The sequence below is a fragment of the Catharus ustulatus genome, chromosome 16, assembly GCF_009819885.2.
Source record: "Catharus ustulatus isolate bCatUst1 chromosome 16, bCatUst1.pri.v2, whole genome shotgun sequence".
Classification (NCBI taxonomy): domain Eukaryota; kingdom Metazoa; phylum Chordata; class Aves; order Passeriformes; family Turdidae; genus Catharus; species Catharus ustulatus.
The window spans coordinates 11465268-11493266 of NC_046236.1; the positions used below are offsets into that span (position 1 = coordinate 11465268).

At 47.5% G+C, this 27999-nt stretch overlaps 1 protein-coding gene across 2 annotated transcripts; it reads right to left on the bottom strand.

Moving 5' to 3' along the window:
• Positions 1–629: 629 nt before the first annotated feature.
• Positions 630–27994, bottom strand: INTS1 (integrator complex subunit 1). 2 transcript variants are annotated; one of them, XM_033074534.2, is made up of 47 exons: positions 27847–27994; positions 27409–27699; positions 26663–26859; positions 26317–26454; positions 25565–25724; positions 25127–25232; positions 24673–24859; positions 24398–24543; positions 23966–24107; positions 23478–23654; positions 23123–23231; positions 22681–22801; positions 21954–22031; positions 21283–21440; positions 20030–20126; positions 19525–19616; positions 19159–19219; positions 18586–18783; positions 18170–18299; positions 17837–18016; positions 17596–17745; positions 16871–17050; positions 16579–16683; positions 15792–15959; positions 15365–15476; positions 14862–15020; positions 13965–14111; positions 13476–13574; positions 12990–13114; positions 11971–12300; positions 11232–11391; positions 10477–10617; positions 9927–10107; positions 9720–9843; positions 9076–9194; positions 8015–8102; positions 7188–7414; positions 6105–6228; positions 5510–5643; positions 4945–5137; positions 4563–4690; positions 3985–4097; positions 3306–3419; positions 2410–2480; positions 1811–1902; positions 1629–1738; positions 630–1241 (listed from the first exon to the last, which is right to left on the bottom strand). In XM_033074534.2, the coding sequence occupies exons 1-47, from the start codon at positions 27902–27904 to the stop codon at positions 1126–1128; spliced, it is 6636 nt and encodes a 2211-aa protein (XP_032930425.1). In that variant the 5' UTR covers positions 27905–27994; the 3' UTR covers positions 630–1125. The 2 variants fall into 2 exon arrangements, with proteins under 2 accessions (XP_032930425.1, XP_032930424.1); XM_033074533.2 differs by having other exon boundaries at positions 14862–15023.
• Between the last annotated feature and the right edge of the window lie 5 nt (positions 27995–27999).

Consider the following 27999-nt stretch of genomic DNA (forward strand, 5'->3'; position numbering starts at 1 on the left):
CCAGCAAGGAGTTATAGATAAAATTCCTCCAGGATGTCTGTCTTTACTATACTACAGTGTTTCTCTACTAACAAGTGGAGCACTAGAGGAATAGAGACAAATGACATGAGAACAAACGGGTGATTAGAATTAAGTGAAGATGAAGAACAAGCACACTGAGCAGTAATTTCTCTGGAGCAGGGGAAAAGAAGATTTCCTGTCCTCAAATGACAGCTGGCAAATAAACCATCACCCCTATCAGCAGGCAAGGGCCAGAGAGCAGTGGTCAGAAGAGGCACAGGGAGGACTGGCAGATCCCAAAGAGGAAACCCAGCTGCCTTTTCAAGCACTGTGACAGTGGCCAGCTGCTGGGATGTTTGCAGCTGTACCAAGAAGTTTGATTTATTTGTTTTAAAACCAAAGTTTTCCAAGGAACTCTTAAAAGCTGTCCGGTCAGCATCCATGGTACCCCACTGACCCTTCCAAATCTGCTCCAGTTCTTGCATATCCTGTAAAAGGCCAAGACAGCTCTGTCAGCACTTGGCCATGGAGACAGGTCTTCTAGAGATGCTTTGTCTAGAATAACAAGAGACTGAAGAACAGGGGGAGAGGGTGTCAAGCTATGCCCAAGGGAGCAGAGAAAGGCACAATGGAAACAAAGAGAATTTTAATTATAAAATAAAAAAACCCACCCACCCCCAGAAACCAAAGTGGTCTCTCCCCCTGCACAAATCTGCATGCTCTCTCCAACACAGAGAGTGCAGACACTTCAAGTGCAAGGGCCATCATTCACTCCCTTCTGCTATCCCAGCAGCTCTGCCTTCTTGGAGAGACAAAAAGCCCCAAACAACAAACTGACAGCCACTGCTCCAAGACCCCATGAAGGAAGTGGTCCCTGTTTGGCACAATGTTCAGGAGATTTTTCTCCCACAATAATGGCATTTTAGGCAGCCAGATTGATCCTTGCCCCTTTCTGATCTTCAGTCAGCACCTTCTTCTTTTCCAGCACAGTCTGGCCTGCCACATCACCTCTTTGATCCTCCAGCACATGGGTTGCAATACACTGTTCTTCTTACAGGGCTGTAATGCAGCTGATGAATCCATTAAATTAATTCCTGTGGAAGTGGAACTCCCAGAACCACATGTTCATATCGTGGCTTCCATGTGCAGAATCTTCAAGGCCTCTGAGATCTGAGAGCTGGTGTCAATCTGGCCGTACATGCCCACCAGGAAGGCCCTGTGCAGCAACACTGCTGCATGCTCTGGGAAAGGGAAAGGCAGAGTGAGGACTGGCCTGAGGGCTCCATGTGCAAGAGCAATCCACCAACAACCACTGGGTTAGCATTTGCAGCTGCAAAATAAATCTCTCCTTCCATAAGAACTTGGCAAAATCCCTCCTCTAACAGCTCTGTGGGTTTGTCATCATGTGAGAGGTCACAACTCAGAAAACTGTAAGGGAGCAAATCTACTCTAAGGAAGCCCCTTTTGTCTCTGTGACAAATCCCCCTTGTAAAACTCAGCCCAAAGCTACTACAGGTACTGACAGCCTGGTCTAAGAAACTTCCCAGGGGACCTGTTCTCAGCACAGTACCCCAGCCTGGACCCTTGTGAGGCCAATCATGTCCCAAAAGTGGCTGCTCTCCACTGACCTTGGCAAAGGAGGGTGTATTCAGGCAGGTTCCTCAGGGCTGTCTGCACCACCTCGAAGTCTCGGCTGCCAAGGCAGTACATGTAGGTGGGCAGGAAATCTGCAGCAATGCTGGAAGTGAAACATGACAGTGTCAGTAGAGCCCAGATGAGCCAGCACAGCCTCAGTTCCAGTGGTGCTCACCTGGGGTTGTTCTGGATGGAGCGCAAAGCCAGGCTGAAGGCCAGGTTTCGGCAGGAATCCTCTGATGAACTCATCAGCTTCTGTAGGTTTGTCTGAAAGATGGACAAATGTGGCTTACAGGGCCATTCAGGGAGCACAAACTCCTCAGACTGGCATTACTCCCCCTCCACACCGATCCAGCCCAACACAAATCCAGCAGGTACTGGCTGACCCCAGAAATCCCTCTTTGTAAGACAGATTATCCTGGTTTTGAATACTTTAAAGTACCCTTCTGTAATCTTATTTCATGTGGGACAGCTGAGTTTTCCCTAGTTTCCAGCTTATTCAACAGAGCTGTTCTGTTGTTTTCTCCTTGCCCTGGGAAGAGGACAGAGGTTTAATTCTTCCTCTGACATACAGTAGATGATGGCTGAGCCAGTATGCAATGGAGGGAAATACTGTCTGTCCTCAACAGGGCTAACTGAGGACACTTTTCTCCTAAGGTGCTGCAACAACCATCCACAGAGCAGAAGAAGGATAGTGCTTAAGGTGGCTGTGCAACAGACTCTGGTGAAAAGAATCTCTTCCTTCCAGTGGCAGTTTGAGACACCAATACTCACAGCAAAAAAGGCAAGAATTTCTGGCCTCCGTCTGGACATCTCATCGATGTCTGTCAGCACCTCCAGGATGTCTGGGAGAAGATACAGGTTGAAAAGGTGACTGTAATTCACTGATCCAGCCAAGAATCTTTTCTTTTTCCCCACAAAACCAATCTCCCAAGCCATCAAGTTTTCCCACTTGCACACAAATGTAGTGTAATACAGACAGTTCTTAAAAAAGCAGGAGACCAGGGATGTGCCAGATCAACACATCCCAACCTGCCCAGGCAGAGGAAGGAATGCAATGGGGTGAGAGGTTTCAGTTCCAGAACATCTTCTTCTGTAACTAAAGACCCTCACAGAGTGTCTCTTTAAAAAAGAGGGTACAGGCCAGACATTTTGTCCTATTCTACCTTGGAAGGAAAACTCTCCCAGCTTAGGTTTGAACATAGGACACCTATAATTTCCGAAGACTTTGGAAAAGATTATTGTTCCCATATGCCAGGTTAACATGGTTTTCTTCCATGAAGGCCATTTGGGGATTTCTAACAAATCCTGCTTCTCATCAGTCTGGTATTTCATTCATATCAGCACTCCAGACCTGGCTTGAACTGCAGCACTCCTTGATTTACTCATATTATCTCCCAAAATGCTTAAAGATCCTTGAAGAGCCTAAAAGTAGAGGCCACTGAAGTACTGCTGAGCTAAGTGATAACAGAATCACAGGAAGCCTCTGTCACAGAATCACAGGTTATGGACAAGTTAATCCAAAAATGGAACAACATCCTAACTGCTGGTGACTTCCAAACACAAGATTGAAACAGGAAACCAGGCTGCTGCTGCCAGATAAGTAACAAGGTTGACAAATGTCTGCATTTGCCCTGTGTCTGTGCACAGCTCTGCAGGTCCTCACTCACCCTCCACTGTTTGGCCTCTGGAGAGCCTCTTCATATATGGAGCCATTTCAGCTGGTGTGAGGGGAGTGAAGAGGGACACACTGACCAGGGGGAGAGAGCCAGCAGCTGCTTCATCTGGGGGGGAGAGAGAGAGAGAGCAGGGCACTCCTGACAGCCTGGGGACTGCCCAGTATTCCCCAGCAGTGCACTGGTGTATCATGAGCCACCAGCAATGCTGTGATAAAATTCCTGGCTCTCACACTGTCTAATCTCACTGCACCTCCTGTAACCCCCTCAGCTGACACTGAGGAGGAAGCTTCACAAGCTCTTTTTAATACTGAATAGTTTTCCCATGCAAGCTGTGCGAGCTGTAAACAGTGGAAGAATGGATATACCCTTAGAGTCCTCCCAACAGGTCAATCCTTAAGTGTAGATTAAAAGGGCAAAATCCATGACCAGGAAACTCACCCTTGTTAAGGGCTGTTTTTCTGCTCTAGTAGTGATACCACTGGTAGGAAAAAAAATTAACCCATCCCAGATACTGGTTCCCAACTGCTGAGCATACAAGTGCCATTCTCCACTCTAAACACACTGAGCTGTTACAAGAACAAGCACAGTATACACCCCACAAAAACACCTATTCTCCAAAACAGACTGCAGGTTCACCAGTTGGAATAACTCTTCTCCAACCCAGACTCACCATCCTTCTCTTCATCAGAGCCCCTGTCCAAGATGCCACTCTTACTAGGCAGACTCAGCCCAGCCAGCAGGGACTTCAGCATTGCTAGGTCACTGTTGTCTGATGACAGGTCACTGGGAAAAAGAGGAGGCATGTTTGGCTTTCAGTAGCAATAAGGGCACGAGCACAGATATGTACACTGAAACAAAGAGCTCCTCAAAAGCAGAAACAAGGTTTTTCCTTTCTTCATAACTGGAACTCAAATGTGTTTTCCCCACATATCTATAGGTGAGACCCTGCAGTCACTGCTCTGGGGAAAGACTCTCCAGCTGCCTCTCTGGAAAGGCTGCAGGCCACTATAATACCTCAATATAACATTTAGGCCATTATGTGAGTTAAAGTCATTATGTGACTTCCCTGGGCTCAGTTTTCACCTATAAAGAAGAGATATGCTGCTCATTTCAATGGAGACTTAAGGGAGCCAAGGGTGAAAAAGTGCCATATTAGCAGCTACTCTGTCACATCCTCTTGCTGTCTTCTGTCTGATTAGCTGCTGGCAATGTGACTGTGCATGGGCTAACAAGCATAAGGAAGCTTACTGGAGTGGATCCGAGTGCTTCTGCAAGAAGGAGACAGCTGCCTGGGCATTGCATGTGATGTACTTGTGGATAAACTGCACAAACTTGCTGATGAAGGCAGCCAGGTGCCGTGATGATTTTCTGTAGTTCTGGGAAAAGATCAAGAAGGTGAGGGTTAACCAAAAAAAGCAGCAATGCAGTGCCCCATCCTACACCTCTGGGTATCAGGGAGCAGTTTCTTGATCTTCCTCCTCTCCAAGGTACTTAATGCACTTTTTTTTCTTAGGCATTTAGGAAGGATTTCCCTTCAAATGAGAAGCACCAAGGCTGGCCCTGTGTTACAAGAGCTTCCCCATCTAGTGGCCAGCAGCCGGCAGAGGGAGGGAAGCAGGGATTTTCCTACCAGCAGCAGACGGATGAAGGACAGCAGACAGTCCCAGAGTGCCGCCTGGTGCTCGTTCTGGAAGACCTGCGGCTGGAGCAGCTCCAGGATCCCCAGGACGTGGATGAAGAAGGTCAAGTGGTTCTGCTGCCTGAACTCCTGGAAATTGAGGTGAACACGGCCGTGCAGCAGTGCTGCAATCATTGGCAAGTGCCTGAAACACCAAACAAGAAAATCTAGGCCTAGATCTTTCAAGAAAGTTACACGCTACCTCAGCTCCTGGAAGGCAAAATCCCTTTTCCTCTCTCAGAGTTCTGGTCTTGATCCCTATATTGATAAGACTCAGCAAGCCCCACTGCCCACCCATATCCTGTTCCTTAGTCTCCAATTCCAGGATTATTTCCTGACAGACACAAAGTGTTGCCTCATTATAAAAGATGTAACTTTGCTGCCTTTTCTCCTGACTTCTGTACATGAAGGTGAATTCTCTCACAGCTGTTGTGATTGCTGCAAGTTTGTTCCCTTTCTAGGACAAGGGTGGGTGCTTTTCAATAAGCCCCAGCCACACAGAGGGAGAGAGAGGTACCTAAGGAGGAGGATGGGATGAGCCACAGCCAACTTCCTGCAGGCCATATTGGCATCCCACACGCGGCTTTCGGATGACTTGGAGTCACTGGTGTCTGCGAGGAGGTTAATGAATCTGTGAACCAGGGCATCAAGCTGGAAGGAAAATAATGAACAAACTGTTAAGAAGTTTAATGTGCAAACCAGCCCCTGGCTCTCCAGCAGTGTTTCCCAATTCCTTTCCAGCTACACAGGGGGGTTAACAGAAATTATTTTCAGGTAGAATCCGTAAGTAGATGCAGTGTTCCAGCTGGCATGGGATCTGAAGTCCACAGTCCCTACAGACATCAAAGCAGGATCAGATGCCTGCACACTTGTTCTTACAGAAGCCTTTGGCACACAGAAGCTTGTGGAGCTTATATTATTTTAAAGAAGGACACTGCAAAATAAACCACAGCAGAACTCTCTGCTCTGGAGAGTGCAGGCAGGGATAAGGTAACAGAAAAGCAAAACAAAGAAACCAAAGTCACCCAGGAAGCTTTTGCCAATCCTCACCTTCTAAACTGGGCACCCATTTTGCATACACAACTAGGGCTTTCCTATGCCTCTAAATTTACCTTGCAAGTGCTGCTGTCTCTGGCTCCTTCACTGGTAAGAAGCATCTCAGGCATAGGCACAAGGAGCTCAGGTAGTTGCAGGTATATCTGCAGCAGAAGGTCCTGGCAGCATTTCCCCACAGAGCTAAAGGAAAAAGGGAGAGGTCAGCCACTGGCTACTACATTAGTTCAACCAGCAAACATCCCAGACCCATCAGATTAGTAACAGCCCTCCTGCATGTGAAAACACAGACATCACTAATCTCAACCAGTGTTTTTTAAGTCTTTGCTCCTTTTGAACAACTCAAATCATTCACCTTTTACAGAGATCCATCCACAGCCTATGGGGGTCCATCACAAGGCCATTTGGAGTTAGAAAACTGCAGTTCCAAAGGGCATAGGACAAGAAAGCTCTGCTTACATCTCCAGTGCAGAGTTCCTGCATGTGGTACTCACAGTCAGCCCCATTCCAATTGGAAAAGAAGAACCACTACTACTGAGAGTAACCAACATGTTCTCTTCACACCTGAAACCCCTGTAGATCCCTGACATGGTCTGTACTGGAAGGCAGTAGAAAACAGTTACTCAGAATCTTTCCTAATATCACCATAAGCAAGGTTAGAATTAGGTCAGTTCCTTTCACTGCCACAAAAACATCATCTTCCTGTTCTTTCCACAGTCCTAAAATAGCTGTTAGGAAACAATTTGGTCTCCATTCAGCTTTGAAAGCAAGTCAGAAGCAGGATGTATTACAAGCAGTGACTCAAGGGATGAGTAGACAAGAAATCCCACATTAGTAATTAAAAATAACTATTGCCTTAAAGAATGAAAGAAAAAAAACCCCAAGCATGTAAAGAATTTCATTCTGAAGTTCTAAAAGTAAAAGAGCCCTTAAATTTCACTTTTATAGTCAGCTTCCTGGTCACTTAAAACCATTTGTTTTTCCCCCAAATCTCAGGGAGGATAGTGTGCACTTTTCATACAGGCTCTGGAATATGATATTCTTAATGAAGACATACTGGCAAGTCTCATCATTACCTGCCTGCCTGTGCCCAAAAACTGCAGTTCCAGCAGACAGACAGTGCTCCTCATTTGCAGCCTCACCTGCTTCCCCACTGCTGGATGCAGCTGGTCAAATACTCTGTTACTTTTTTGATGTTCTCAAGGTCTCCATGAGAACAACTGAGCAATAATGGCAGTCGAGACTGGATGAGTGTGCAGGAGGCCTCATCAGTGTTCTGGTATCTGGTCTCTGCCTCAGCCAGGATCAGCTCCACCATGCTGATCAGTTCTGACGCCTTCAGGTGGAGCACGAATTCCTCACGGCGCTTCTGTAAGGCAAGAGAACCCAAATGATTCCACACCAAATCCCAAGATCCTTAGTTCCTTCTTGTCACACGTTCCCTGACTGGAATGGAACATCTTAGAACCAGACTTAAGAATGGCCCCATATCTAAAACTCTGAAAGCATCACAGCCCCAAATAAAACCTCTTTACCCCTCTTCTTCATTTACTTCCATCTCAGCATGTGTGATGAGTCAGAAAGCCTAATTCAGTCACCAAACCAAGGAAATTCTGTAGAGAAGAGACACAGCCTCCTTTTCTTTGTAAAATGGCAATTATCCTATGCTGGGTTTTAGCTTGCTTGCCACTCTAGCCTTGTGCCTTTACCAGATATTGTGGCAATTGCTGCAGGGGAAATGCCAAGTGGGCAAACTTTATGTACTCCTATCAGCTTTTTGGACTCTAAATTGCCACTGTAATATGTAACAGCAGAGCAGCTAAGTAACCAGCTGAGGTACAGGCAGCAAACTTGGCACGCTGCACCTGAATCACTCCAGCCACCTCTTGGCCATGGAAAAATCAGGCACTGTGAAAACATCGCCTCTCAATCCATCCAGATAGGAATCTTGGAAGAACTGAACCAATACCTGAGGAGTTCTCTGGTCCCTTCCCTGCCAGATCCGAGGAATGTGAATACAGGCCCACAGGAAATCCAAGGATGCAGTTGGGTCAAACCTGCCAGAAGACAAAAGAAGACAGATTTGCAATTAGAGTCAACACAACCCCCAGGCAGCACACAAACACATGGAAGCATCACTAAACATGATGAGGCTGTGAAGAAAGAAACATCTGCAAATGTAAAAATAGGATCTATTAAGTCCCAAGAAGGGGGTTGGTTCTGTTCCCAGATTATGACTAAATAGTTGTTGCAATAAGCAGAGCACAGGGTACAGAGCAGAACAAATGGCATTCAGCAAGTGTGGGGGCTACATGGAGCCTTGCACCAAGGCTGAGAGTTGGTCATCAACACAAACAGTTGGTATAATCAGACCAAGGACCTCAGTGTCCCTATCACAGACCCTGAACTGAGAAATTAATGTAATTTTGAGCAAGAAATTAAGAACAAAATAATAAACTGAAATACTACCAGTTTTAGAAGTATTGCTGTTATTAGATGTTAGCATTTCCTGGTTCATAACTGTAACAACACTACTACACTGGAACTTCAGTATTTGAAGCTGTGTATAGAAGCTGAGAGCTAGGGCTACTGTAGAGATCAAAACTGGGAGGCTGGTGTCATGAAAGTGTTAGAGAAAGACTGGAAATGGAGTCTAGTACAACCAAAGGTCCATCAGAGCCTGCCCAGGTACAGAGACAGCCCTCAGTTTGCTATCCAAGCCACCCTGCAAACCTTGTGGTCATAAAGATTATCAACAAGGGCAATGCAAGATGGATCACCCACAGTTAGCACTTCCTGTTTAGAACACAGCCAAATTTTTATGTGCTGCTTCCATCAAACAGTAGGTAATATTAATATCAAGGTACACAAATCAGCAGGATGAAATCTGCATCCTTCTCACAAAGTCTATTTTTGGCTGATTTACATCTCCTGGCAGACACATCATGAGCATGGCAGGTCTTGTATTCTCTCAGACAGAGAGAGTTGCCCAACTCAATCCTTTGGCTAGGCCTGAAAAACAAGACTCACCTTTGCTCCCTGTTCCTGCCAAGCAGAAGCCTGATGCACTGGTGCAGTGTGGTCCAGCTGGACTGGTGAGTCAGAAGAGCCAAGAGGTAGGGGCGGAAGGAGGGCACCTGGGACCCTGCCTGCAAGCACAGAGAGAGGAAGAGATGTAATGAACAGATCCTGGTAGCAAGGTGGCTGTAGGAGATGCCATGTGTACTGCAGAAGGATGACAATCCAGGAGGGCAGACAGCACAGACTGCATGAGGATTTAGGGTAGCACTTTCTGACTGAACATGGCATCAGATGTGAAATTCAGTCTCAGCCTTAACTTTGGCATGGCACCTTGGGTAAGCTACTGATCTGTCTGCAAAAATACCAACAAAAACACAGCTGGCTGGGTTGTTATGAGACCATGTTGTGTCTGTAAAGCACTCTGAAGTCCTTAAAAGAACACAGCTGAGAAAATATAAAGATAAGAGGAAACAGAAGCCCTGCACTGAGAAATGTGTGCCTTGCACAGAACTGTCCTCCTAGTCAGCCTGTACTGCTTTGGAACTCATACAGTAACCTGGGGCAAAACATAAAACCAGCCCTTTCCTGTTTCCAGGTGCAGGTCAGTACCCAGAAAGTCGTTTCAGCACAGCCCTCTGCTCAACAACTCTTACTTTGTTCCAGGAGAACAGTAGCTTCTGCTGTAGATCAGGACAGCTGCTGATGACCTCTGGGTCCAGCATCTCCAGCCAGTCATTGAGAAGGCCAGAGGCAGGCCCTGGCCAAGCTGATTCAGCACTGTGGACAAAGCAAGGCCAGTGTCACTGGTGATACCATGCACCCAAACCTACCCATGAATTCCCACCATTGCCTTGGCTCACCTGCAACTCTCCACCTCCTTCTTTACTGGTGTTTCTTCTTTGTCCTGGAGCAACAAGGAGCACACCACAGCAATTGGTTTCATGGCAGCACACCTGGCAGTGGTCTCAACAGTAGCTGAGAAGAGGACAGTGAGGAGCTCCTCCAGGTACGGAGAGTGAGTTTCAATCAGACCTTGAAGGACTAGCAGAGGGAGAAGGATGCCATTCATTAACTTCAGGATGTGGTGAAAGGTATGGAACCTTGCAAATATTATTCCTGATAGCCAGGCTCAGTGAGGAAGAGGGAAGCCATTTGTATCTGGGATATTAGTTCCATTTCTCTTTTTGTTAGTGGAAACCAACAGTTTGCTCAGAGGCCCCAGATCACAGTTTATAAACCCACATACAGTGGGGGGAAAGGAGGTGATACAAGATAGGGCCAAGCTTAGATCAGTTCACATTTTCTGATCCAGGGAGAAGGCAGATTCCCACAGCCTGCACAGTAGGCACTGCCTTGCTGGGCTGGAAGTTCAAGCTGCTGCTGCAAAGGAGAGCAGAAGGACATCCATACCTTTGCTGATGAGCTCTGGCTCCACATTACACTTCTCTCCTGATTTCAGGGTTGCAATGATGGCACAGACCGTGGAGCTGATCAAGTCAGGGTCACGACGGAAAGAAAGAGCTTCTGTGAGGTGCAAAAAGCCACCTCGAACTGAAACGAAATCACAGCACTGGCATCACAGGGACAAGTCAGCCCCCACATCAGACTCCCTTCCTACAGATTCCCCATGTGACTCCAGGGCACCACTACTCAAACAAACAAATATACATTCTACTGCCATTTATGGCACAACCACAACCCTTGACAGCCCTCCTGCATGTTACAGGGACATGCAGCTAAAAGCTCTGAAACCACAAACCCATTTCCCTGCCCAAGCTCTTGGTTAGACTCCTGCTCCCAAGAGATGTCAGATGATAAACAACTCTACAAGTCATGATGTGACCTTGTTCCAGAGGCATTCCTGCATGTTCATCTACCAAAACAACAGCTGAAATAGAATTCCTGGCCTGAGAAATTATAAGTTTTCCCTGAGAGATCTGCTGTGCTTGCTGAGATGCTACCACGTGAATACTGCAAACCCCCAGAGCTAAGGCACTTGTTCACAGCCTCAGAGTTTCTGCAGCACAGTGTGCTACTTCTGTAACTCCTTACCACACCTGTCTAAAAGGCTGCTCACAACACTCCCTGCTCCCTGCAGTTTTGTTTGTCTCTTTCTTGTCCCACTTTGTCCCCTCTGAGTCCCCAGAGCTGCCCAGTGCCAGTACCATCACTGATCCTGTGCCTTGAGGAGTATTGCACAGCAAAGGCCTTGAGCTGAGCTCGCAGGGGACCATCTTCCACCGCGGGGTTCTCCAACCACTGCAGCATCTGCATGAGCACTTTGAAGAAGAGCGAGGAGAAGGCAGTGTCCTGTGGCATGGAGCGCTGGGAAGAAATTCTTTACAGTGAGGGTGGTGAGGCACTGGCAGAGGTTGCCCAGAGATTCTGGACTCCCCATCCCTGGAAGTGTTCAAGGCCAGGTTGGATGGGCTTGGAGCAACCTGGGATAGTGGAAGGTGCCCCTGCCCATGGCAGGGGAATTGGAGCTAGGTGATCTTTAAGGTCCCTTCCAACCCAAACCATTTTATGACTATGAATCAGACTTCAGCTCTCAAACTGTCTGCAAATGCCCTGGCTTGCCAGACATCCAACACTACAGAACAGCACAGACTAGAAATCCCAAAACCAGCAGAGACCTAAGCTGTAAATCCAAAAAACAGCTACCAGGCTAGGTAAGGTACATTAACTCTGCAGGTACTCTCAACAGTGCTAGGCTAATGTGGCCAGCCTGCATCCAAATGCCCGTGGCCAGGCAACCTGAGCTGAGCATTACAAAGTGTGCACACAGCAGAGCAGATGCACTGCAGATTTCTGCTTCTCCCTCACCCTTCTTTGTGAAATGCTCCCAAACAGATTTCCCGTTTCTCCCACCCCTCTTTGTGAAACGCTCCCACAGGCACTCACGTGGTACTGGTAGAGCTGGCGCATGATCGGGCAGGAGATGAAGTGGTGGCGGTGCATGGCCATGACCAGGGCGCCGCTGTGCGCGGAGTTGAGCAGCGCAGCCAGGGCCTGCAGCAGCCGCATCGAGATCCCGCTCGCCGTGGCCCCGCTCGCTGTGGCCCCACTGGGCTCGGCCCCGCTCGCCGTGGCCCCGCTGGGCTCGGCCCCGCTGGCCGCCGTGCCCCCTTGGCGGATGTGGGCCAGCTCCTGCCCCAGCGCCTGCTGCAGCGCCAGGGCCAGTGGCCGCAGGCTGGAGTTCTGCCACCGTGGGTCTGGGGTCAGTGGGAAAAGCTGGGGGGACACAACAGGGAGTTCGTTTGTGACTGACAATGGAAGGATTGCTGTACCATGAACACCCTGAGGGGCAAAGGAGCGATTTTCTTACACAGTTATACTGACTGTAGGCTAACGGGAACCTTCTGACACAGCTTTTTCTATATTCTAGTGCCTGGCACATGAACACAAGCAGCATCTCTACAACCCCAACATGACTATCAACACTGACACTGCAGGGGAATCCTACTACCCAAACACCAACAACCGACTTGGCCAATTAATTCCCTGTAGGCTCCTTCTGGAGTCAGTGGAGGGAGGGAAGCTCTGTAAGCAGACAAGCCAGAGTACAAATGCTGTTTGCACACAGCTTTGCCGCCAGGGCCCTGTGAGCATTTCACAAATCCTGCCTCCACTGCTGAGAGGAAAGGCACTATGCACAAAACAAACAAGGTGCAGAGACAGCAACATGCTAGTAGGTACCAGGCATGATCAAAAGCTACATCACGTTCCAACTACAAGAAAAAATTCCTGCCAGTATCAACTCCACCAGGCTGCAATGGCACAGCCTCATTGCATCAGGGCTTCCATATTTATTACCTGCAAACACTGCAGGATAAGGAGTCACATGATGAAAGTAGAAGAGAAATGGATTTTGTAAAGCTGCTGCAGGGAAGCAGTTACTCAGCTGGAGGTTGTAACAGTACCTGCAGAAAGATGCCTGCCAGATCATCTTCTGGGCCCAGAACACGGACCTGGCTCAAGGCCCGGATCCGACTCTGACTTTGAGAGTTCTCAGGACTAGATTTTGACCTTGCAGTCTCAGCGCTATCTGCAAGAGGAATAAAAGGAAAGAAAGGAAAATGATGTTATGGTAGATAGCATCTGGAGCCCCAACATCAGATCACCTTCAGCTTTACAGTCTCTTAACTACTGAGGAATTCAGCAGTTTTTCTCTTAATTCCAAGCAAGACCTACTTTTCCATATGAATCAGAAAAACTCACTGTAATGAACTCAAAAAATATTTTAATTTCTCTCTTTGCCAGAAGCAAAAAACTCTAGCAAGGACTGGTGTCTAACTGTAGCTTGCTGGTTTATTGCAACACACTTTTTAAGACACCTCTGCCTTCTCCTCTCAACAGCAACAAAGGAGGGAAGATCACTTTGATATTTAGGCTATCCTGGGCAGTACCTCGTCGGGCTGGTAAGGAGGCAGTAAGCAGGGAGTGAAAAGTCTGGCCTCCTGTTGCTCCTCTCTCATGTTGAACCTCCACAAGATGAGCCATGTAGTCTGAAAAAAAGGAGGAAGTTAGAGCACATCATCATCTTGCCCTCTTCAGTAAAGCAGGACAGAATTGGCTGTTTGTACAGCTCCCAAAGACAAGAGAATCTGCTGTTCCCACAGACTTTGTAAACGCCATGCCTTAAAAACTTTCTTTTACAAAGTAACTTCCAAAGCACTTTTCGACTCTGTACATTCCAATCCAAAAAGTCCTCCTCTATTTTGGGAAACACAGCCAAGGGCCACCCAGGTGGCTACAGTGACAACAAGCTGCCAAAGCAGCCTGTGCACAAAGTTTGCTGAACTAGCTTGGATTTTTCCAAGGAAGTCACAGGAGATACGCATGGAAACTGTTCAAGAAACATTAAATGCCTAGTCAGCCTCATCTGTAGCTCTTACTCTTGTCCATGATGTTCTGCTCCAGCGTCTGTGGGTCATGAGATACTGCCTGATCCAGGTACTGCAGAAGTTTGCTCATGCTGGAAACTGGGATTCCAAAGGACTGAACAAACAGAAGCAGCTGCTGCGGCTCCAGGTCCTGCAGGGCTGAAATAGACAAACACCGAGTCCTCAGCCCTCTGAACTGCCCATGGAGGCTCATCTTTATTACCTGATCTTTATGCTTTTGTCTGGACCAACAGCCACACATTAATGACAGGGCTGCAGAGAGCCTAAAGCCAGAAGTCTGACAGCTGCCTACTATATTTTCTCTCCTCTGCAAATCATTGCTGCCTTATTGCATCTTCTAGTTAATTCACTCACTGGCTAATCTGATCTTCTGTTTAATTTTATTAGAACCTCAGTAATGCAATCATTCGTATTAAAAAATAACTTCCACCCTATCTCTTGATAGCTGCAGGCAGGAATTATTGAATAATTCAATCACTGGCTATAGACAGCTGTCATTTAATTAGTAAAATGGGATGAAAGCTCTGAATATCAAGAAGAAAGAGAGCACTGACGAGTGGTACAAGGACTAGAGCAGCCAGAGGTTTAGCTCACATCCTTTAGGCAGAGTTTTCCACAGTGCTGTGATTGTTGTCTAGTGATTGCTCAGCTTAGTCCATCTGCATTGTTGTAAATGAGATGGGAGTTCAATTCAGAGTCTCCCATTCCTTTAAAATACACAGAAAGGGGAATATCCATTCAGACTCACTCCCCTGCTTTAAATGTAACAGTGACAGATGCTCCATCCAAAGGCATCCAAGCAGGATGGCTGGGCACACTGGAGCAGGGAAGCCTCTCCCTTTCCCTTCAGCAGGGTTTGAAACACCAACAAACAGGGCACAGGCTCACCTGCATCCACGAGCCGCGGCACCTCGGAGCGGATCATCCGCAGCTTGAGCCAGTCGGGGAGCAGCAGAGCCTCCTCAGAGGTGTCCACCAGAAAAGCAGTAGGAAGGGGCTTTTTCTCCGGGAACCATATGTCCAGTAAGGTGTAAAAATCACCATCCCCTGCTTAAGAGTGGATAAAAGATTATTTCCCATGTTCACAAGCACCTAGAATGCCCTGACCTTTTCTATCAATACACCAGAACATAGCATTGTTTTGGTATTTCCTGCTGTCTGCAGAAGGCAAAAAAAAAAAAAAAGAAAATAAAAAAGACATCAGCCTGCAAATCCTTCACTCTCTGCAGCAATATTCTGATAAATCCTATAGCTACAAACATGTACTGCAAGGGTCAAGCCTGTGAGTAGAAGGATTAACACCAGCCTGACCTGTTATGAGACAACAGACAGAGAAAAGCCATGCTGTATTGACCATTACCCCCTAAAAAATATGAGTATACTTCACCAACCTTGAGGTGGCCCCAGTGTTAGGAGAATAACCATGGCATGGACCACAAGGATGTGCATGGTGGCTGTTTCCCCACTAGTCCAACGAAGGAACACCTGATCCTGGGACTCTGACTGGAAAAAGGTAGGAAATGACAGGATGAGCAAAGGTGAGAAGAGAAAGGAGAACATGAGAATGGACAAATTTAATCATGCCGTAATTCCCAATATCTCCAACAATGACCACAAAAGATACTTGGGGAAAAGTTAAAAAGGCTTTTTACAAACACACAGGCTTGGCTCTGATACTATGTCATGACTGGATTATTTTCAGATCAGGGAATTCTTGAGCTGGACTTGGTTTATTCAAATTGAGTAACCCATAAAAGGCTTCTGTTTTGTTAACCTGCTCAACCTATGACCTGCTGGGGCAAGGCAGGAGGCACTCACCCAGCTGTACACCTCCTCGCCCTCCTTGCTCTGCCGCATGCGCTTGATGTAGCGGGAGAAGATGGAGAGCAGAGCCACGAGCACTGCATCTGACTCAGCACTGTAGGAGAGCTTGGAGAACAGGTGGGACATGATGGTGGAGCGCTCCACGATCAGTCGAGCGACATCCTGCAGGGAAAAAACATCCAGGAGGTGTTTACAGCAAAACACAGCCCTGTCTCATTGCAACATGTTCTCCAGTTCCCATTACCAGCCCAGTACACAGCACTCTGGAGATCAGCTTGTGGAGTCAAGAGTACAACTGACACAGGAGGGAAAGGACCAGTGCTTTGCATGCATCTTACAGTGCCCCAGTGGAGCACAGATGCCTGCTGATGCACCCCATTACAAAGTAAGCATTTACATAGCATTTCTCTGAACAAAAAGATCTACTGACACTTATCATTCAACCTCCTCCATATATCTAAACAGAGACACTATCAGCACATGAATTTAAAATCAATGAAAAAAGCACCCAGAGAGAAAAAAAGAAAAAAAAATCATCAAAAGCTTTTCTAAGAAGAAAAAAACTCATACAAATAAATAAACACAGATATCTAGTTTTGGTTACAGGGGAGTATGTATCCCACCACTGAAGTTCTGCCTTTCAGCTCATGTACAGGGGACCTAAACATGCAGTTATTGGAGTGACACGCTCCCCAAAACTCATCCTGGTGGTACAGCAAGTCCCCTGCCTACCACTGTCCTGGGACATGCCATGTGTCCCCCACACAATCCCTCCTCTCACCAGAGCAAGGTCGTTGTGCTGTCCCTGCTCCTCCACTGGGGCGTGCTGGGAGAGGTACACCAGGTAAGCACTGATGGTCTGGGGATCTGTCTCCATGTGGATGGCCTAGAATAAGAATTCCTTTCATTAGAAATCAGGATTTAATGAAAACAAGCACCAGCATAAGCAAAACTATCCTACAAGCACATAAACATGTCAATATCACAGCCAGATCTAGTTTGCTTAGATCTGTTTCAGCACTAGTAGAAAAAGAACAAGCTCGACACTGCTCCCTTCAGCTGCTTCCACCCACCTGCTGCAAGGCCAGAGCTGTTGTGGCTCTCACACTGTCAAACAGTGGTAGCCTTGGGAGGTCTCTCAGCAGCCACTGGTATCCCTGCAGCAGCTCAGAATCACCAGAGTCTTCTTCCATGGGGTGATCCTTCTCCTCGCCATCACGCATTCCTCCTTCCGACAGCACCAGGGACAGGCCCTGCACGAGTCACACAGATACAGCTGTTGCACATGGAGCCACAGCTGGACTGTGAGTTTCATACTAGTGAATGTAATAGAAACATGCTTCAAACACCAGAGAATTATCCAAATGTAGCCCACAACAGGTTTCAGCTCATATAATGTGTTTTTTTTGACAGATATCCTGCCTGCAGTTTCAGTCTGAGCATGACGTTTCTGAGCTCCCTGCAATTCTCTTTGCCTTGTCTATGCTGCAGAGTACCAGGCACTCACTCACACTCCACACAGACAACAGCCTCTGCCAATTACTCCACATGGCACACAATCTCCTGAGTCCACACCTGAACTTGACAGGAAACCTGGTAAAATCCAGCTCTGTCTTAAGTACAATTTAGCTGTTGAACAATAACTTCTGACCAGCAGGGAGCAGAAGTGTATTTGATGGGGTTTGGAGATTGAGACAAGTCACTGAAGGATGACATGGAACAATTGTGACTGTGCTGGCTCTGGACTCAAGATAACTGAGGGCTCTGCCCTAGTCAAGATGATTTTCCTTCTGCTCACCTTCATGGCCAGGACCCGGGAAGCCACCTGGGAGGAACTCAGGCGCCGCAGGAAATAGTCAAGCACCTCGCACGTTGTTTGTTCATCTGCTTTGGGTCCCAACAGCAAGTCTTGCAAGCGTCCAAGCAACTGCCTTTGTTTCTGTTGTCTCTGTGGAGTGATAAGTTGGTCTGTCCAGTGAAATCAGATCTGGGATGCACAGAAAGTAGGTAACAGAAGGGATCCCCAAGAGACTACTCACCTGGCGTTTCTTGGCACGCTGGTCCTTACTCTCACCCTCCTCTTCCTCTTCACCTGAGGTCGATTCATCAGCAGCATCATGAAGCAGGAACTCACAAAGGCACTGCACAGGCAGAACGTCCAAGGAGCCCTCACTGGACTGAACCAGATCTGCCAGCCATGGCATTGACTGTGATGAGGCCTGGGAAGGATGAAAGTAACAAGATCAGCAGAACATAGATGCAGCACACTGATCATTTAATTCCAGAGCAACAAACCACCCTCCCCTGAATCCCACTTAGCTTCCTTTTGCTCAAGTTTCAGAGGTGAGGGATCCAGGCCCACCACAGCCCACCTGTCTCTGAATGATGTTGAGAAGAAAGTCAGGATGGCGACTGCGACACAGAAGGTGGCCCAAGCGAAGAGACTGGTTCAGGCTTTTCACCTGCTCCAGGACATGCGGTGGAGGTCTGCGAGGGGGGCCCCTGCCACAGAAACAGCGAGTTACCCTCAGCCTGACAGACTTTCACTCTGATGTGATGAGGACCAGTCAGTTCTGTAGTGAAGGAGGGGCTTATAGGAAAGTGGCAGGCAGGTTGGAACCAGATGATCTTCCAACCAAAATCATTCTATGATTCTGTGATCCCATGGGCTACCACAACACAGAGTTCTTCTTCCCCACATCAACCACCCCGTGGGGGAGCAGGGTTTCCTGACTAGTGCTGTTAACTAGGATTTCATGATGGTACCAGTATGCAGAAGGCTACTTACTGAGGGTCCAGACTTGTTAGCTGGGACAGCAAGAGGCTGCTGCTTTCTGTAATTGTTTGTTTCGTGGATGCAGCTGCCAGATGACCCTCAAATGCAAGAATCTCCTGTTTTTCTCTCTGGGAGATTTGAAGTTCACGATTTATCATCTCTGTGCGCGTCTCCTCATCCGTCAAGGTACATTGAGGATAGGAATAATTACTGAGAAAGTAAGTTTAAAAAAAAGGAAATGGTTATCTTGTTCTATTCAAAATCCATTAACCACAGCAAGAACACAGCATCTTGGCTCTGATAGACAATGTAGAAAAAACCAAATAGTTTCTCAGTGGAGCCAGGAGACAGACCTTCTCAGCATGGCACAGCAGTCATCCCCCTCCCCATTTTTCTCAGCTTTATTCCCTTGCTTATAATATTTTTGTCAAGGGAAGGCACTTTTCCCACTCCAACTGCAGTGCTGATGCCAGTTTATTTTACACGAGTCCCACTGGAAAGGAAGGAGTCACATGGCACAAATTAAATTCAGAAATGTGTTTTCAGTGGTCTGTTTGATACATGTAGGGATTTAAGCATACTAACTTGGTCATGACCATTTCCATGAGCATCTTTAGAGAGGGGTACTCCTCCCATGCAGCCAGACCTGCAGCAGAGAAGAACAATAAGGAATACAGGAAAAAAATAGAGCCTTTATATATTCTAATACATTCCAAAGTGGGGAGACACAAACTCACTGGAGAACAGCTCAGAACAGAGCACAAACAAGGTGATTCCAGCCACATGCAGGCCCAAATCCCACCTCCATGCATTTTTCACCCCCAGAAATTTAACTGCAGTTACCTCACCAACGCAGCACAGGCCTGGCACACAAGCAACCAGACTTCTGCAGAAAGCACCTCGGCCAATTTTTGCAGCAGAACTGGTATCCTGAGAAATGTCTACACTCACCAATGTTTTCAGGATTGAATGCAGCCACTACAAGCAGGAGAGGCCAGGCTTTCCAGTAGAGAGTAGAAATAGCTAGATTTGGAGGCTGGTACCTGCAAAAGCCATCAATACAGAGAAGTGGTCAAATTTGGTTCCTTAAGCCCATCTCAAATCTGCTTTTCTTCTTAATGATGTGCTGTTTAAATTCAGTCATGCCAGTTCAGTGCTTTTCTCAACAAAGACACACCCACACACACATACAAATCCTTTCAGGAGGGACAGTGGGATTCAACTGAAGATTTCTAGGGCAGAAAGGTCACTGCTTGCAGACCAAAGTGCATTCCATGACTCAGGTCTTGATTACTCTAGAGAAATACCCACCTGAACCTGACCCTGAAAAGGCTTCCTTGCCATTTTGAATAATTTTAATAGAGAAAAGCATTTTAAAATCTGTGAGCTGGGAATGTTAGTCACAAGGTGAAAGTGAGCTAGATCACAGCAAGATTATCTATGTGATAAGTCTTACCCTGGGGGTAGTTGGATATTCTCTGGATGGTGATAAGTGCACAGATTTAAGACTGCATCGATCAGCTGGATTCTTTCTACCCTCAGGACCTCAACATCTGGAGGAGAAGAAAAGACTGAACAAGTTATTGACCTGTCTACCTGCCTGAAAGTCCTTCAAGAAAAGCACCACAGTATAAAAAAAATTTACTTCAAGCAAGTGTGTTATTGTGGGCTTGCTCTCATGATATTACAGAAACAAAAAAATCAACATTTAAAGAGCAACAACACTTAAAAAATCCTATAACTCAATATATAAGGATTTGGTGCTTTCCAGCAGCAATCTGGTTTAAATTCTTAAGGGTACCTTTTTTCCCAAATGCATCCAATATGATACTTATAACTTTTTCAGAACTTGGATACACTCCTTCAGGTAAGCAACAAATCTGCTCAGAACTTCTGGGGCTCGGAGGAATTAAAAATGCATTTCAACTTTGTTGCAAGTTTTCAGACTCACTCTGAGTCTTCCAGTAAATGAAACGGTGCAGGACTTAAAATCCCATATGAGAGGTTGGCCACACTTTGAGAGGATACTGAACAGTAAAGTCTAGATCATTCCACAAGCATTGAGCAGTTCAAGATCACTCTTTGCCATTAACCAGTCAGCAGTAAGAGCATGTAAGATGCTTTAGAATCAAACTCTGACAACACTCTGCCACAAACACAGCTCAGCTGAATGGACGTATTTCCCAGCAGGAATTTAGACAAATGCTAAATGAATTCATAAAAGGGGTAAGAGTAAAGATTGCTTTTGTAACTGCTATTCTGTAAGTGTCCCAATAATGGACTTGGGAAAAGCACAGAATTGGTTAATTAATTTAACTTCCAATCCTTCAATTTTGGCCTAGTCTACAATTTCATTTTACAGTATGTACAAAAGACTAAATTGAATTTAAAACCGCTGACTCAAAACTCTGGGTGGTTGTTCACAGTCCTTCGTTCTCCACACAACCAATAATTTCCCAAACACTCCATGATACAAAATTAGTAACAGAGAGAAACAGTAAGAGAAAATAAGAAGCTTCTCTAGTGAGAAAGCAACAGCAGTACATGTCTGGCTTTGAGCCAAATGCTTAGCCATCAGGACTAAAATATGCTTTAAGTGATGCAAAGGCTCTTTGGTAGGTGGTAGGAGCTGTCTCAGCCCTGGGTGGCAATAGGAGGATGAGGAGACAGAAGCAAGCACTAGCTGGTGGGAGCTGTGTGCAGCCTCACCATCTGCTTGCACAGCTGCAGCCCTCTTCACCAAGTGGTCAGCGAGCTCCATGGCATCGGCGGGGCCCAGGGGCAGGTCCCGCGACAGCCCGATCACGAGGATGCGCATCAGGGTGTCCTCCAGGATGGGCACCTCGGAGCACAGGCGGAGGAAGAAGCTGCAGGAGACACCAGACATCAATCACACTCCTTTGGTCAGCAGCATGAGGGCTCCTGGAACCCTCCACAGACCATACAACTCATCTGGAGCAGGAGATACATCACAGCTTAGTTTACACCACCTTCTCTGACCTCCAGCTCCAAACACAACTGTCTGAAACAAATTATTATCTGGGTATCACTTACAGTGCCTTGTACCTCTATGCTTCAGCCTCCTTGAATCTGAGCTCCCTAACCTTACCCCAGTTACCCACACACTGTGGGGCTGCCCTCCTTACAACTACAGCGTCAAAATACAGAACAGCTTGGCACAGGGAACAGGAATGAAGGAGGAAGAGGAACAGATGGAGAGTGGAACAACACCCCCCAGTTTTATGGCAGAGTAACAGATGAAGAAAATCTGAGCACAGTTTCCAGCCTTTCCAACACAGAGCTATATAAGGATCACCAGAAAACACCCATTCCTCTGCCTGCAGCTAGAGCAGCTCCCCACCTGCACCCGCCACACTCACTTGCGGTCACTCTCAGGGGGCCAGTTGTCCCATTTGTAGTAGGTTTCTGGCTGTTCTGTGAACAGCACCTTGTGGAGGCTGTAGAGATGAAGAGGACAGTAAACACCATCTGTGAGGCTTAAGAACACACACAACAGTCCAGTCTCCCCCAAATCCTGCTAAAGCTTCCCATCCTACACATGAAGGAGCCCCTTCAGATAAGTAAGTCGAGCAACAGTAACAACATGATTCAGAACAGAGAGGACTATACAGTATAGGCTCTGGGTTTTTATACTTTCAGCAACTTACCCTGCTTACAATTAATTCTAGCTCAAACTGCCTCAGTAATGCTTTGTGTCAAGACCCCAGGACACCACCTGTCCTCCAGAAGACAGAACTATCTGTGGAGCCCTAAAGCCTTAAAGCCTTAAAAAGGATGTCAAAAAAAACAAGGAGTCCACATGGAAATTGTTTGATCAGATAGCTAAAAATCACCTACTGATTGGACTCAAATAATATAAATCATAAATATTTTCCATTATCATATGTTTCTGGTACAAGGATGCATCTGAATGAATTTCAGAGAGGGAGACAGTCCCAGCCTGAACCCTTCCAAAACTCTCTACTCCCTGTCTGAAAACAGGATTGGAATATAACCTAACCCAGGTGTATACCTGGCTTTTCATAATACATCACAGTGCTGGGGAAGGGACTGATTATGCACAGACATGACCAGGCTGACTCTCACCAGTGCACATAGTCCTTTGGAGCCAGCTTGCTGATAGATGGAACAACTGTATGCAGCCACCAGACAGCATCACGTTGGATAGCAGCAATTTGGTTCTGGAAAGAGCGCAGCACTTCCAGGTCTGAAAAACAGTCAGGTCACAAAATACACACATGGGGCCCATCAGTGCCACACCAAAGGTCTGCCTTCCCAGCCTCTTAATCCTTACAGCTGTCCCTTCAGGCCTGTGGCCCCTTCACCCACAGCTCCCTTTTCCCAGCCTCTCAGCCACTGTTTCCATAGGCAAAAGAAGCACCCAGCCATGCAAATGCCACATCTTCTATCTCTGTCAGTCCAAGGATGACAGCAGGCTCCCAACTCTAGCTGATGTACTCCCAGCATCAAGAGCAGATATCTACCAAGATGCCCCATCCTCAGAGAGAACCTAGGTTCTTCTGCTTACTCTTTTTCTCTCCTTTGTCCCAAGCAATTCCAGCCTCCTTCACCTGGGCTGTGATACCAAGCATCATGGAGACAGCTAGCAGGTCAGTTATGTGGATGACAAACCGCTCCTTAAAATAGAAAAGAAAAAAAAAGGTTGAATAGCAACGCCCAGAGCTGCCTTCTGGAAGTGTTTTGTCATCAAAAATTATGAACGTGGATGTTTGGAAATGAGATATGGGAGTGCTTCTATGAGACACATAAATAATGACTCACTCAGACACCAGAGAGGAAAAGAAAGAATGGCCAGGAAAGCAGACACACAAGAGCTCAGTGTGTCACTGGTACACCCAGCAGCACAAGGGTCAGAAATGTACCTTGAATTCCATCTCTGCATACAGGGCCTCCTTCCGCTCCTGCATGAGACCCAGACAGAAGGCCTGGAAGTTGATCTCATGTTTTGTCTGTTTGATGATCTCTCTCAGCAGAGCCCGTGAGGCTCGCAGGTAATCGTCCTTGGTGGTCAACAGGTCCTGGAACACCATTGCCAGGTACTGGGGGCACACAGAGAGAGAATCTTCAGTGCACTGTAATGGGTCTGCATCCACAAAATGAACAGACACAAGGAAACCATGCTGGAGATATCCTGTCCTTCAGACTCTTGGGGAGCTGTAATGTTTCTCTCATGAGACTGCATTATCACCCAGGATGTGTGACTTAAAACAAAAATAATTCTATAATTTCAAAACAGTATGATACAGATCTAACAGCTGTCTGTGAAAAGCTTCATCTGAGCCTCAAAACAACTAAATCTGTCAGGTGAGGCTCAGGGCTTACCATCAGTCATCCAAGGCACTGCACCTACCTTTGGAGCTTGCTCTGAGCTGTGCTGAAGCACAGTATACAGGATCTGCATGTTGTTGGGATTTCTTGCATTTGATAGTTCATTGAAAATCACGAATTTAATGGTGGTGCCCAGATTATCCCTGTGTGCATTCAGCAGCTCTCTGCAAGGGAAAACAAAGGATACATGAACTGACATTTCATTGCAGGACACATTTTTTCATTTCTCCTTGAAGTATTTAGCACGTAAAAGTGAAAAGGATGGAACAGCACATACCAAAGGACACAATCAAAGGACTACTGAAAGATTTCTAGGACAATGACTTCCATTTTAATGAACACAAGACACTCCATGCCCCAAGCTGGTATTTAAAACCACTGTGCAGAGACTGTCAAGTCCCTGGGCACATCTCCCACAGTGCTTTCTGTTCCTGTCACAGACCCAGTCACTCACCTGACACACAGCATGTAGTGGTTGAGAAGGACTTTTGGCTTGAGACGAATTTTGATCAGGTTGGAGATAACTTCCATGTCCTCTGAGCTGTGGGTGTTACAGTTCATACAGACTGACATCAGCAAGTCCTGAGCTGGCTTGGTCAACTGCAGAAAAAGAGCAGAAAGGCTCCAGCCATGCACCATTACAGGCCAGAAATGTAACTGGCATACAGTATGCAGCCCTTCTGGCTGGATTCCAGACCAGGGTTGTGCTTCTACAGCTCCTCTCCTTACCTTTGGGTTCTGCAGCCACATCTCCAGCCTCTGCACAGCCATCTGACGCACCTCTTTGTAGCCACAGGTTGCAGTGAGCAGCCGCAGGAGGTTCCTGGAGACATTGTCCATGGGCTGGCGCCGGTTGAGCTGGTCCCGAAGCATGTCTAGGACATATTCCTCCACACTCTCTGCAAGGTCTTCATACCTGGGCCACACAAACTGAACTTTACTCATTTCCACAAAAGCCAGTCCAGAGATCAGCACTCTTTCTTGCTTGTGGTAGGACTTGCAAACCAAGAAAATCCACCCTTTTCTCCCAGAACTGCTTTTATCTGATGCTCGACATCCCCCAGCAGGTGCCACAGGAGCACAGAGATGGAGCTTCCTGCCACAGCTCTGCAGGGTGAGTGAGCACAGACACATCTACAGACACACCTGCACACAACTGTTAGGAGAGGAAGAGGCACTGTACCTGGGCATGAGCTGGCCTGCCTGCTCTGGGCTCATTTTCTCCTCTGCAATCAGCAGCTCACTCTGGCTGTCCTCCTCCTCTGTCATGGAAGGGTGGGGGCTACTCCCTAAGAGAGACCAGGACACAGCACACTCCATCAGACAACTCCTCTGCCTAGAGACCAACCACTTGTGCTCTGGTTTGTTCAGCTTCTTTCAGGGATCCTGCTCAGCAAGACCACAGCCTCTCACCCTGCATCCCACACAGGCGCATTTTTCACTACCCTCAAACATCCCCTGGACATGAAAGAGCCCCATAAAGAAGAAAAGCAATGCCTGGAACTCAAAGCCTAGCTTATGTGACTCCATCCAGTACCAAACTATTCTCACAAGTCAGTAAGCAGTGGAGGTTCCATCCTCTCCCTAAACCTTTGTTCCTCGTTGCCAAATATCTTCTTACCAGCACTAAGGTCCCCTCCACTACGTCCAACTTCTCCATGCAAGAGCATGGTCTTAGGAGGCATCTTTGTGTTAAAAGCTGTCTGGATGTTATCCACAAAGGTCTTGCAGTGAGGGCTGTCCACCCAGATGCGCTCCCCAAGGGAGTCCTCAATGTACACCTGCAGCAGGGAGCACAATCCATTTTCATGGGGTTAATTAAAGGAGTATTTGTCAGTTTTTATGGAATTCCAATGTACAGAGTAGGAAACCAGCATAACCAACGCATGGATGAAAACCAGATGATCATACAAGAGCAAAAATACACACCATCACATCCCAAGCTCTACTGGGCACCTTCTCAAAACAGACTTACCATCAAAATACAGAAGCTGGTCAGCTCAGCCTTTTTAAGTTAATGGGCTGTTTTAATCCCTACACACCAAATAGAAAGCAAGGAGTCTCTGCAACATTTACATCAATAAATTTACATCTCAAAGACATCTCAGAAAAAAACAGACTTAAGGTAACAAGAGGCAATGGAGGTTATATTCCAGAAAACCACGGAGATTTTTCTTTAAAAGCATGGGCCCAGACTCCAATTTCTGCCTCCTCCAGCTTTATTCCCAACCTGGACAAGAGGACACTGCCCACTCCATTCCCTACAGCTGTAATAAATCCTATGCTGCTCTCCTACTCCAACACATCCACATTTCCCAACCCAGTCTGCCCACCACTGCCTCAGTCCAGCAGAAGCCCCCTCAGTTCACCAACCTTGACAAAGATCTCTGGCCAGTTCTCATCCTCTTCATAAGCTGCCATGAGAAGGTTGCATGCCAAGACAGACACAAGACTATTTCCTTTGGCTTTGAAATTGATGGAGGCATCTCTTCGGAGTAGGCTGCACAGCGCCTGGAATAACATCCACAAAAATAATAAACAAGTCATCTAAGAGAAAGCATGCAGAGAAGCTGCAGAAAGAGGAATACAAATTGCAGCAGCTTGCCACGGAGCTCTGGTATTTACAAAGCCGTGCAGATCACACTCTGGCCTGAGAGAAAGTGCAACTCTGCTCACAGTTTGGCAGGAATGATCCGTCCGTAGGTTTGTGAGTCCTCACCTCGATAACCCCTTCGGTGGCAAATATGTTGGGCTTGATTTTTGCCAGGTACATAAGGCTCAGGTACAGAGTGGTGTCAGGTTTGGCTCTGTTCATCTTCAGCTGCTTCACAGCTCCACACAGCACCCCCTCAATACGGTCATCGTTGCCTTCTGCCTCTGCTGCCTCAATCTCATCCAGCAGCACTGTGGGGACGACTGCAACCACCAACACACAGGCATCAGCATTTACCCTCATGCCAAATAACCACCCCGAGGTGCTGCAGGACCAGTCACAAGGGACAGCAAAGCACAAACCAGCTCACTTTTAGCCCCTGCAATTTCCCCACTCAATTGCCATTAAATTTCTGTTTCACAACTGACAACGCCCCTTCGTTTTGCTACGCTAGCGTACTCCTCTGCAAATGTATCCAACATCAGAAACAGAATAACAATTCAACAGGCAACATGCAGACTCAGAGTTTGCTAAAAAAAAGTATGTGAATAAAATATCACAATCCAGACTTTGATATTTCCTCAAGGGAGTATTTCACATACGGCTGCTAAACAGCTGTCAGACACAATGAACACAACCTAATGACAACAGAAGAGAAAACCTTGACTTCAGCCCTATGTCCAGGGAAGGAAAACCTCGAGAACAGCACGTAATTACTGGGCAAGCTTCAAGGAAGACTCCTGGGATGAGACTCCAGAGAAAGAAGTTTCCCCGATGCTCCGTGTGACAGCAGGAGCGCAGCGAGGCCTCACCTTCGATGGGGACGACAGACGGCTCCTTGATGGAGGGCGAGATGGCTCTTTTCTCCGCCACTGCCGCCTCTGCCAGGCGTCCCAGGGCGCTGAGGGGCGGCGTGGAGGAGAGCTTGGGGCGCTTGGTGAGGCCGGGCAGCCCCGCCGGGCCCGCCAGGGCGGCGGCCGCGTCCCGCTTGCGCTCCGAGGGCAGCCCGGGCGGCGCCGGCTTCAGCAGCGTGACGGCGGCCTTGCCCTCGCCGCTCTGCCCCTTGGAGCCCAGCGCGATGAAATCTCCGGGCGGCGGGTGCGCTGCGAGGGGAGACACAGTGACAGTGAGGGACAGCGACATGAGGGACAGCGACAGTGAGGGACAGCGACAGTGAGGGACAGCGACACCGAGGGACAGCGACATGAGGGACAGCGAGCGATACCGCCCGGCCGGCCCGCGGGACTCACCGGACGGCTTGGGCACGGCGCTGGGCCGCCGCACGGTCGCCGCCTTCGGCCGGTTCATGGCGCCGCCGAGCACCGGCCCAGGGACGGACCGAGCGACAGCCGGCACGGACAGACAGACAGACAGCGGGAGCGACAGCCGGGACCGAGCGACGG